Source organism: Vigna umbellata, chromosome 1 (assembly GCF_029865625.1).
Source record: "Vigna umbellata cultivar VRB3 chromosome 1, Vumbellata_1.0, whole genome shotgun sequence".
Lineage (NCBI taxonomy): Eukaryota > Viridiplantae > Streptophyta > Magnoliopsida > Fabales > Fabaceae > Vigna > Vigna umbellata.
Window position 1 is genome coordinate 7,414,626 of NC_142165.1, and position 12,012 is coordinate 7,426,637.

General features: G+C 30.0%; 2 protein-coding genes and 1 non-coding gene across 3 annotated transcripts; all 3 read left to right on the plus strand.

The window, feature by feature from the left end:
* The first annotated feature begins 2,762 nt into the window (after positions 1-2,762).
* On the plus strand, positions 2,763-2,836 carry TRNAN-GUU (transfer RNA asparagine (anticodon GUU)). Its single transcript has one exon. It is a non-coding gene; the product is annotated as a tRNA-Asn (tRNA).
* A 1,342-nt stretch (positions 2,837-4,178) lies between these two features.
* On the plus strand, positions 4,179-4,928 carry LOC148204501 (protein RSI-1-like). Its single transcript, XM_088092976.1, has 3 exons — positions 4,179-4,298; positions 4,375-4,408; positions 4,508-4,928. The coding sequence occupies exons 1-3, from the start codon at positions 4,215-4,217 to the stop codon at positions 4,687-4,689; spliced, it is 300 nt and encodes a 99-aa protein (XP_087949102.1). The 5' UTR covers positions 4,179-4,214; the 3' UTR covers positions 4,690-4,928.
* A 4,192-nt stretch (positions 4,929-9,120) lies between these two features.
* On the plus strand, positions 9,121-11,484 carry LOC148204502 (protein neprosin-like). The gene is made up of 7 exons (XM_088109028.1): positions 9,121-9,264; positions 9,368-9,454; positions 9,584-9,778; positions 9,867-10,040; positions 10,486-10,539; positions 10,643-10,789; positions 10,960-11,484. The coding sequence occupies exons 1-7, from the start codon at positions 9,121-9,123 to the stop codon at positions 11,329-11,331; spliced, it is 1,173 nt and encodes a 390-aa protein (XP_087965154.1). The 3' UTR covers positions 11,332-11,484.
* Positions 11,485-12,012: the final 528 nt, after the last annotated feature.

Here is a 12,012-nt window from a genome sequence, read left to right on the forward strand (position 1 = left end):
CAATTTTGCATATTATCTTATTCATCAAGTATTATATTATAGGGTTAAATATGTTTTTAGTTCCTATATTATCAAGCGATTTTGATTTTAGTCCCTCTTTCAAAGTAAGTACATTTTAGTCCTCCTTCTTAACGAAACTTTGATTTTAGTCCTCCAAAACTAACACCATTAAAAACTAGCTGATGTGGCTAACGGTAGACTGACACGATTTTTTTTTGTCAGAGTTTATCAGCTTTTCTTCCTCTCTCTCTCCCTTGTCTCTTCCTTCAATCCCAAAACACAAAACAGTAAAATCTTTCGGTCAAGCTTTTCTCTCGCATCTCCCATCACCGGTTAGACAACCATCATCATCAAAATCACGAACGCGAGCCCCGAGAGAAGAACCCACACCGAGAGAAGAGAAGAACCCACACCGAGAGAAGGGCTCTGATCTCCTAATGCCAACTGAAAACTTAATGTATGACTTGGATAATGCCAACTGAAAACTGTGTACATCTTGATACCCTCTAAATCTACCAGCCAAACCAACTGTTCTTTGTTTGGTGTTCTTTGCGTGGTGAAAGGTTTAAAATGGCATTCTCGAACCAGTGTACGAAATGCTTAACTTGTCTCTCTGTTGATTTGGAGTTCTGTAGCACAAATACAGACCACAAATGAAATAAAAACATGAATGTTATCGCTCTTAAAAGTTGTTCATAAAAATAGGATTCTAACTAACCACTTATCATATTTATAGAACCCTTGACCTCAATTTCGAAGCTGAGAGTAAAAGGATCAGCAGACACAACACTGTTATGTAAATTCATAAAATTAAGTGTGTTTCCTACTAACAAAAGCGAAAAACCTATTCTCATTCTTCCCTTTCATTCCAGTAGCCAAGTATGATACTATATGATTACAGTTTTAGGGCTGATTAAACTAAACAAGATAGAGATGAAATTGATCCTCAGAAGAAACCTGGCGTCTAGGTGTTATTACAATCACTGATCTCGTACTTGTCCTGATAATTGGGCCTGTAAATCAACCCCTACTCTGCATCAGCAGCAACATCTTCCTGCATCAACAAAAATTCCATGTCAAAAAACATTTCCGAAAAGTGACATACTCTATATTATTTTGAAAGAGAAGACATGTCAGCCATGCTTTATCTAAACTTGATAAAAGAAAGTGAAGACAAGTAGTAATTAACTTACCCAGCGGATCTCTTTCGGTTTGAATTCTTTTCTCCATTTCAGACTTTGTTTTAACATTTGAGCTGCTTTCTTAACATTCGAATTTCGTGACATTAAATACCTTGAAATGGATGCATCAGAATAGTACACAGATTCCTTATCTGATAACTGCCCTATCAACTCTCTCACCTCAGTGATTTGAGAGAAAACAATTCATCAAGAGCTACATCCTTTGGAATACATGGAAATTTCACATTGTGTCGTGATATTACTCAAGACATTGTGTCGTGATATTTTCACATTGAAAACTTTGGAATACATGGACAATTTCACGTCACGTTCTGATCTCCTGTTGACCATATTGGAACTACCTTGACTAGTGCCTTCAGATCTTCCACTTCCTCCACTGTGCAAAGATTCCATGGATTCCTAGCTCTTCCCTCTGGTGTTAAATCTTGTGAGGGATTTCTAACTGTGCATGCTTTGTTCAGAAACCTGGCAAACAAAGTCATTGCTTCATTAAGCCTTTTCTCTCAAAAGCATTTTACAAGACCATTCAAGTGAACTACATATCGAACAAATGAACCAAAGAAACAAAACATACCTTAAGTTTTCAGTTGGCATTAGGAGATCAGAACCCTTCTCTTGGTGGTATGTGCCATTCTCGGTCTCCTGGGATAACTGAAGAAACCTGTGCTATACCACGAGAGTGGGGGAGACCGTAATGGTGACAGCAGTGTTCAATGACGTGGTCACATGGATTCTGCTCGCGTTGGCAATGGCTTTGGCGGAGAATGGCAGTGGGTCCCAGAAGAGTCCTCTAGTATCGGTGTGGGTTCTTCTCTCGGGGCTGGCGTTCGTGTTTTTGATGATGGTGGTTGTGTGACCGGTGATGGGAGATGCGAGAGAAAAGCTTGACCGGAAGATTTTACTGTTTTGTGTTTTGGGATTGAAGGAAGAGACGAGGGAAAGAGAGAGGAAGAAAAGCTGATAAACTCTGACAAAAAAAAAATTGTGTCAGTCTACCATTAGCCACATCAGTTGGTTTTTAACGGTGTTAGTTTTGGAGAACTAAAATCAAAGTTTCCTTAAGAAGGAGGACTAAAATGTCCCTTACTTTGAAAAAAGGGACTAAAACAAAAACCGCTTGATAGTATAGGGACTAAAAACATATTTAAGCCTATATTATATTATCTAATCTTTCTTTTAATTTGTAGTATAAAGAGTGTTCTATATAACTCGTAACTTGTAAACACTTGACGAATTCATTAAACTCTTACTTTATAAAAGTGATTAATCTTGTTTCTTATTTATTTCATTCTCAAATATAAGGAAAAAAAAACTTTTTGTTTTAAAATTAGAAAGAAAATATTTGTTCATAAGATACAAAATCTATATAAATACTTTTTCATGAATAATTACAAGAATTGAAACTAGTTTGTTTTTTTCAAATGATTTACTTATAACGTTGTTTAATTGTAAATACTATCTTCTTATCAATATTCCACATAGACTATTCAAATCTTTTAAGAATCCAGTCATATTTTCAGTTATATTTGTATTGATATGGATATTTCCTTCTATTAACCAGCTGGAATAGCTCAGTTGGTTAGAGCGTGTGGCTGTTATCCACAAGGTCGGAGGTTCAACCCCTCCTTCTAGCGATTTTTATATGTTTTTTGTTAGATTTCCCATGTCAAGTTGTTAAAATGTAAACTGATTCTAATGATTCATTGTTTTGCTTACTTTTACTATAGATTTTGGAATTATATTTGACCGAGTTTAATTTCATGATTAAATTAATTGTTGTAAATAGGGATTTATTTGATTGAGATTACTTATGGTTAAATTAACGGTTGTCAATAGAAGATTAATAGGATAAAAATACTTTTAATATTCTTATAGTAATTAGAAAAATTATTTATATATTTTTATTTTTTTACAGTGTTGATTATTACAAGCAGAGAAGACAAGAATGTAAACTGTATGATTGATATTAAGTAAATAACCCTATCTTTTTATGTTGGTATCATATTTTCTGAGATTTTGATATCTCTGTTTCGTTGCTTTGTTAATTATCTTCATTGCTTTGTTAATTAAATGAGTAAGTTTTCATTTAATTTTATTCGCTCTGATTTTTAAGGACCTATTTTAGAATCTATTTTTAGATAAAATTGTTTTGTTATTTTTATTAATGTTTGTATATTATCAAAAGAATTAGCCAGAAAACAAAATATTTAGAGTTTTTTTTTTGTATTAATTCGTTTGTTTTCTATAAATGGCCTGTCTCCTTTAACACAAGATTTTGAGATGGGTGAGGTTATTTCAGCCGAACTTATTTAATTCAAATATTCTAAATTCTTATAGTTTTTTTTTTCATCCTAACACAAATGTAATAGTGTCAACTACTTTGAAATGAAAACTTGACAAAATTAAGAATTAATATGCGTGTGTTTATAATATATAGTGTATTCTGTTTTTCTTTAGGGTACTTTATTATTGAATACTGGTAGATAATATCTCAAAATAAATTTTTATCTCTTTTAAAAGCTTCGATTAACTTAACTCATTGCAAGTAAGGTCAATTTTAATTTTATCTCTAGTGAAGAACAAAAATAACATTTATCTTTGCATAAAGCACTAGCCCATATGATATACATATTAGTGTACAATTTCCATGATTTAGTGCTAAGTTTTGCATTTTGGTTTAGAAGAATCCTGGCTTTTAGCATATGTAATATTATTCTTTAGTTATGGGATACAAATATCCATTAATTATTGTCGCTGAATTAATGCATTCGGTAATAGTAAAGTGCATGTTCAGTCACATGTTGGTGAGTTGAAAAAAGAGAATAAAAACAAACAGAAGAAAAGATATGGCGCTGTTTTCGCTCACTTTATCATAAAACTTTTTCCAATCAGCCTTTTCAACGCCTTAAACAACGGGATTCATTATTAGGTTTCGTATTCGGTGGTGTTATTCCTATAAATATCCCTCCAATTCCTAACAAAGAAATAAGAAAAGCTTACATTCGTATAGCCATGGCAGCAGCTTCCTCTTACAGCCCCATGATGCTTGCCCTCTCTCTGCTTCTTCTGTTGGTATCATTCTCGAGTGTAGCTCAGGTACATTAGATTACATAATGTAGATAAGCAGAATGATTAAATCTCTGACAAGTGTGTATGTGATGTTTGAATTCAGGCTTATACGCGCAGCGGAACACTTGGGCCTTCAGGTATGGAGTGGTGAAAAAGGATGATGTTGGTTTTGGGTTAATTTGTATGATGATGATGATGATGAATATGATGATGATGAATATGCGATTGAATAACAGATTGTAAACCCAAGTGCACATACCGTTGCTCGGCAACTTCACACAAGAAGCCATGCATGTTTTTCTGTCAGAAGTGTTGTGCCAAATGCCTATGCGTTCCTCCTGGTACATACGGCAACAAGCAACTTTGCCCTTGTTACAACTCCTGGAAGACCAAGGAAGGACGACCCAAATGCCCTTAAACCCATCATACCTTCTTTCGTAGATTCTACTTTCTGTTCCTACAAAAATTATACATATATATATGTATAACTCTATAGTTTTAACTCTCCCTTCAGGGTTGAGGGAGTCAACGAGATCTTCTCTTTGATTGTCTTCATTGATATTTTTGTCAACTTCAACAGGAACACACTGTTTAGAAGACAAATCATTTTCATTTTTTTTTTTTATCAATCAAGCACTCAAGGTAATTGGTTTTTCACACCACTTTCTTAACAAATAAACCTTTATGTGAATATAAGTATCTATCAAAAGACAATTTTTATCTAATAACGAATACAATAAACTCATTGTCCTTACATTTTAAAAGTCATCCTAAACAATTAATTAACCATAAAACAACTTATTTAATTTTGTTACATTTAAATTTCACTAACAAATATAAAATTTATTTGTATACTATAAGTAAATTTTATTTAACATTTTTAATACCTTCAACAATCATTCGTAAAGTCTATTATTATTCTTTCAGCATTTAAAATTTTGTAGTTATTTTTTCTTATTATAAATACAACATCCACCTAATATAAAACTTAGTAATATAATGACTAAATTTATGATATGTAAGATGTAACATCCTAAATTATAATTTTAATACTATAATAGAAATTATTACACATTTCATAGTTGAGAAGAGTCAACTAACAAAGGACATATAAAAATATTAGAGTCATTCAAAATATAATCATACTAAAAAATAATAGTTCTGCATATAAGACTTGAACTGAAAAAAATAATGTTTGACAAAAAAAAAAGTAAAAACTTTACAAATGAAAGAAAAAAAATCTTACTAAAATAAAGAAACTTGGTAATTAAATGCCTCGTATCCATGAAAAATCGGAATAGAAACAAATTTGGAAAAGAATCTTAATCAAAACACCTTAAAACATTTCAAACGATGATGAACTTAACCAAAAAAGCATTGTAGAAAAAAGTTGAAGAAGGAATGCATTATATTGTGCGCTTCGGTAACAAAAGAAACTTAACAAAGAAAGAAAGAAAAATAAGACCTTACCAATTAAAATAAATTTAAGGACTCTTTAGAATTTAAGTTTCAGTTGGCGCTTAGTGGCACAAAGCAAGCACAAAGCTCACAACCAGCAGTCCCAGTGTGTCCATCGACACCCGGTTCGCACCCAACAACCTAAACTCCTAGAGCTTAGTAGAATAGCCTATCCAACGATAGTCAGCATTTTAGAACACTGATGTGTGTATCATATTGGCCCATTGAGTCTTTATGAGTCATTTTACTCTATTCTTATACCAAAATAAGTCTAATTCCATTCAAAATCTTCTTAGGTAACACCACAGTTTAGAAATAACATTTAATGTCACACGTTTAGCGTCTAACGAAAGAAAAAAAAATTCAACATAAAAAATGATCGGTGACAGTTGGGTGTTGCTCTCTCCACCATCCCAAGTGCTCTTACACCTTCCCACTATTTTCTTTTATTCCAAAAATACTGTACACCTCCCCACTATTTTCTTTTATTTTAAAAATGCTCTACACTTCCCCACTATATTCAACAATCTTTCTCTTTTTCTCTCCACATTAATGGAGCATTCACATGGCTCAGATTTAAACTTGTGATATATTGCAAAATTTTATTTACATTTTTCCTTAAATAAGTTTGATTCAATCTTATTTTCACTGTTCAATATATTTTTTTTTCTTCAAATTACTTAATAAATGGTAAAATTTTATTCTAAATTTCTAGAAAAATGTTTATATATATGTGTTTTTTTTACATTTAATATCTATAATTTTTAACATTATATTATGTTTTAACTTACCGACATGTTTGACTCAAATAACTTGAATAAAATATTTAATTTATTAGATAAATAATATAAAAATATTATTAAATACTTAAAATATAAAAGAAAAGTTATTTGTTAAAGCTTTGAATTTATTTAATTCTTTCGTCATTATAAAGTTAGTATATAATAATAATATATTATTTACTATTAATATTATTATGTTTATTATTTTGTATTTGTATCTAACTTTTTAAGTTTATAAAATGAAAGTGGTAGAAACACTAATATTGAAGTTTCCTCTAAATTTTATATTTTACAATATATCACAAGTTTAAATCTAAGCAATAAAAGAAAATAGTGGAGAGGTGTAAAGTATTTTTGGAATAAAAGAAAATAGTGGAGAGATGCAGAACCACTTGGGGTGGTGGAGGGAGCAACACCCGTGACAGTTTTGTAAATAAAATGACATTATAAAAGTCGGTTAAATGGGTCCCTAACGTCAAATAAGGTATAGACGTCGGCTTCTCCAGGGTCAGACGTCAAATGGTTTGCATACAAGATTGAAAAGTCACTATTTATTTCCTTTAGACGTCAACTACAAGCCCCTCGACGTCTAATTTCCCCTACGTAAAAAATCTTCGAAAATATCTCATTTGAGCGCCAATATTAATTTTTCTTGCCACTTAGACGTCGGCCCCCTTCCCCACAAACGTCAAAAAGGTTTGAAATTACCTCATTTTGGGTATCAATATTAATTTTTTTTACCACTTAGACGTCGGCTGGGAAGGGGGCCAACGCCTTAGAGCACTTAGACGTTGACTTGGAAGGGGGGCTGAAGTCAAATACTCTGCATTTTTACCCACTCCAGAATGCGATCACTAGTTAAGCGTTTTCTCTCTCTTTGCGTTCAACTTCTTCCTTTGCTTTCTTTAGTTTGGCATTAACGTCCAGGTAAGTTTTCTTCCACTTTGCACCGTTTAAATCATTTTACATCGATTATATTATGTTTGGAACCATTATCTTTCATTTACACCGATTAAAATTCGTTTTCATTGACTTTTGGTGCAGTTCTTGGGCGAGTTCTAGGATAACTACGGTGGCGATTTTTGGTTCGTTGTTGTGTGTGTTTTTCTCTCGTCACCCTCACAACGAGACCTGTCTACTTCCTCACCTTCACAATTAGTTTCATTTTTGGGTTTTTATGTATATTAGTTGTTGCATTTTCATTGGTTGTTGGACTTTTAATTGGTTCTTTACTACCTCTAAAATTCTAAAAAAAATTGTGGTGTATTCTTGTGTTTAATATTGATTTTTCATGGTTTCAGTGGAAGAAAATATTGGCAAATTTTTCTTAAAAAATAGCCCAAAAGTTGACGTTTGTTGACAACGAACGTCAATTTAACGTCTCCCGCTATGACATCGGAAATTTAACAAACGTCAAAAGCCTAAAATAACAGAAGGTAAAGGATTCAGAGAGGACAAAAAGGAAAATAAAGATTTGTTACCAGTAATGTGATATGTGGCTCCCGAGTCAAGAACCAAAGAGCCAAAAGAAAAAGGTGGACTTAGACCAATAAAAGATATGTTATAAGGTTGTTGATCCTTATAGCATTTGAGAAATTTACTGAAAATAATAGAGTCATCAATAATATCAGATGAAGGATGATCCCTAGTAAGTGATTATGACAGAGAAGCAGTCTGAACAATAACAAAAAATCTAGGAAGACGACCATATAATGCATAACACCTTTAAATTATGTGGCCTAGCTTGCAATAATAGTTACACTTGAGATTCAACATACGTGTTGTTTCTCTTATATTAGATCTTCTGTATAACTATCTTTTGAAAAAGATATTATTTATATTCTTAGTTGTTCTTTTGGTTTTGTAAATATATAATAATTTCATGGTTAGTTTAGATAACTGTATAAATATTTTATATTTTCTTTAAGTTTAACTGTTGTATTTTATTTGGAAAGGTGTTTCCTATTAGTAGCAATACTAATCTAAATGAGATATTTATTAATTATTACCAATATTAATAAAACACATAAAAATAATACCTTATATTTTTAATTAAAATAAATACAAATTTAAATATACTTTTATTATATTTCTGATCTGTTTAAAATGTACTAAAAAAATTCATGCTTGTATTAAAATTACATTTATAATAAATTTCTAAATATAGTTAATTTATTTAAAATGTATGGTAAAAAAATAAACTTGTTCGTTTAAAAATTAATTGTCAAACTGTATGTTTTATTATTTATTATATAATTATCTATAATATTGAATTAATATTTTAAATAATTAAAATTTATATTACTAAAAAATTAAATTTTGATATTATAAAGTTAATTAAAATATGAATGAGCGCTATCAAAGTTATTAATTTTAATAAAATAAGGTAAGATTTTTATTAAAATGCTTATTTGTGTGAAGTGCTCATTTAGGATTTTCATAATATTCTTCCTTATAAAAAAATAATTATTAAATACAAAGATGATAGAGAAAAATTGTAGAGAAATATTAATAATTTTCTCAAAAGGAGGTAATTGCTTTCATTATCCAAGTAATTTTCTCACTATATATATGATAGATCATCAAGTCATTTTTGTTATGAGAAGAGAATGATGAATATGTTATTCTTTATTATGTGCTTGTGTTTAGTGATTAGTCATAATGTTGATGGTATTCAAGATACATTGAAGAAAGATTTGGAGTTTGAGAGACATCCAAAACTCAGAGATAGGTCTCCATTCAAGACTATTAATGTATTTCATAATCTTCTTAAATCTTTTCATATCATTTTTCTTTTGCCTTCATATCATATTTCATGGATTACTAATCATATTATTTTTATTTTGGATTTGATAGTCAGAGTTTGAAGATATTATTGATTGTATTGACATTTATAAACAACCGGCCTTCGACCATCCTTTATTAAAGAACCATAAATTACAGGTAAATGATAAAAAACCTTAAATTATATAAAAAAAAAGTTCAAGTTTAAAATTTTAAGAGTTTTAGTTTAAAGTTTCAATTTTTCTTTGTTTTTTATTCTAAACTTTAATTTTTCTTCTTTGTTTACAGATGCAACCCAACTTTGAAAATTTAATTGAGAAAACAAGTGTGAATAGTTCACAAATTGAATCCATGTTTGGGATTCACAGAAAAAAATGCCCACAAGGAACTGTTCCTATCAAGAAAGAGCAAAAGATGATCTCACTAAAAAAGGAATATTTAGTAAATAATAATATATTGGTTAAAGACATTCCTGGTGTTCATGTAAGATATCTTAATGTTTAGTTTTTTTTTTTTATAAATTATATTTATTTGAAGTTGATTATTTCTTTTAATATGTTGAATTTTATAGATTGCAGAAACAACTGTCATATATGACGATGTAGTAGGTCCTTATTATAAAGTTAGCGCAATAAATAGCGTTTATAATCCAAAAATGACAGAGAAAAATCAACTCTCTTCGTCTCATGTATGGGTTGAAAATGGACCTATAGAATCTGTCAACAAAATATCTGCTGGATGGCATGTGAGTTATAATAATTACATTCATTATTTCTTTGAAGTCATTTAATCTGTGTCTTAAATATCAATAAAAAAATTAAGTATTTTTAATTATGTTCTTATTAAAGATTTTTATTCTATACATGAAGTATTTAAAATATTTTTTTGTTCAATACCTGTTTTATTTAAAATAATAGTTTTATTTTCATTAAATTTATGAGATATTTAAAATTTAATTAAGCCTGTGATTTTTTTATCTATCATTCTATAAATTTTAAAATATATTTTTTTTCCTTTTTATTATACCCATATATTTACTATGTTAGATGTAAAGAAAAATAAGTAAAATAAAAACAATACAATTATTTTATTACAGTAAAGAAAGTTTATCGTATTTATGAAAATAATTTTAAAGCATAGATAAAATAGAGCATAAAAAATTTGTAATTGACCTCATTCTTTGATATCAGGTGTATCCTGAATTATATGGTGATACAAAGACTCATTTTTATGCAGCATGGACGGTGAGAAGAGATAGCATTATATTTAATCTTAATTTAATTATAGAAATGAAAGATGGGAGAGAATGCATTATATGAAATTTAAGTGAATGTCAAAACATTACAGAAAGATAATTTCAAGACGACAGGATGCCACAACCTTCAATGTCCAGGTTTTGTTCAGACCGATAGACAGTATTCGCTCGGTTTCTCTTTCCCTAAAACATCTACCTATGGTGGACCAATCATTGAGGGTCTCATTTCTATTGCCCAGGTAAAAATTTTACTTTAATTAAAATTGAATATGCTTGATTAGTATCATTTTACCTTTTTTAATTACATTTTTAAGTAAATAAGACTATGGATTTGTAATATTTGATGATACATGCAGCAACATATAGGTTAATGATATGTTATTCACAAAAAGGTCTTGTATGTTGTCAGGATCCAAAGACAAAAAATTGGTGGATAAATGCAGGAGAGATAAACATTGGTTATTATCCAGCAGCATTGTTTTCGAACTTAGGATCAGCAGCGATGGTTGGATGGGGTGGAAGAACACAAGGTAAAGCTAATGGTCCTAGTCCTCCAATGGGATCTGGTTATTTTCCTGATGGAAAGGGTATCCATTCTGGTTATTTTAGAGCTTTAAAGATTCGAGATAATTCAGGAGAGGAGTATACACCCAATCCTATTATAACTAAAACCTCCACTGACAATAGCGATTGTTATCATATTGAGTACTATGGACCACAAGTAGGGTTTCCTGGTGTTATCCAGTATGGAGGACCTGGAGGAGCTAATTGTGGAGATTAATTTTTTATAATCAAATATTATATCAAGTTTATAAAATAGCACTCAATTTACTTCTATTTATTAAAGTTAAAGTGAAATTGTTTAACTCTTAATATAAGTAATTTATCACAATACTTATCTATACGTTTTAATTGAATGAATTGAATTAGTTACTTCAGAAGTTATTACATTAATTAAAAAGTTATAATTTTCTTGTTATCTTTGTTTCTTAGTTTTCAATTTTTTTTTTCTTAGATGGTTAACTACTTTATAATGTTTTCCATTTTGTAACGTGTCGATTCTAAAAGTAAAAGTTCTTGTAAGACCGAAATGTATTTAGAAGCACACAAATCTTATCATTATATCGAGATATCACATTGGTTGCACATGTTCGTCTTTCTTTCTTCACAAGAACTTTCCACTATGCTATGTTATTATATCCTATTCTTATATAGTCGGAGAGTCTCAAAGTATCTCTCAGAGTGTCTGCAAACAGAAAGAATAAGACATTATGTTACAAAAACTTTTTATACTAATTTTAGAATCAGTACAAAAGTTTTCATTTTTAAACTGGTTATTGATAGAATATATAAAAAATCTTATTTTTTATAATGGTTATGACTTTAATAAGTATAAAAAGTCTCACTTTTTATACCTATTCTAACAATAACTAGTATAAAAAGGACATTTTTTTCTGATACC

What these genes read in the sequence shown, in the direction of transcription:
- LOC148204501 (XM_088092976.1), top strand. Translation starts at nt 4,215, where the DNA reads ATGGCAGCAGCTTCCTCTTACAGCCCCATGATGCTTGCCCTCTCTCTG. An exon ending in CATTCTCGAGTGTAGCTCAG is followed by an intron (nt 4,299 to 4,374) that starts GTACATTAGATT and finishes GTTTGAATTCAG; the next exon opens with GCTTATACGCGCAGCGGAAC. An exon ending in CGGAACACTTGGGCCTTCAG is followed by an intron (nt 4,409 to 4,507) that starts GTATGGAGTGGT and finishes ATTGAATAACAG; the next exon opens with ATTGTAAACCCAAGTGCACA.
- LOC148204502 (XM_088109028.1), top strand. Translation starts at nt 9,121, where the DNA reads ATGATGAATATGTTATTCTTTATTATGTGCTTGTGTTTAGTGATTAGT. An exon ending in CTCCATTCAAGACTATTAAT is followed by an intron (nt 9,265 to 9,367) that starts GTATTTCATAAT and finishes TGGATTTGATAG; the next exon opens with TCAGAGTTTGAAGATATTAT. An exon ending in AAGACATTCCTGGTGTTCAT is followed by an intron (nt 9,779 to 9,866) that starts GTAAGATATCTT and finishes TGAATTTTATAG; the next exon opens with ATTGCAGAAACAACTGTCAT.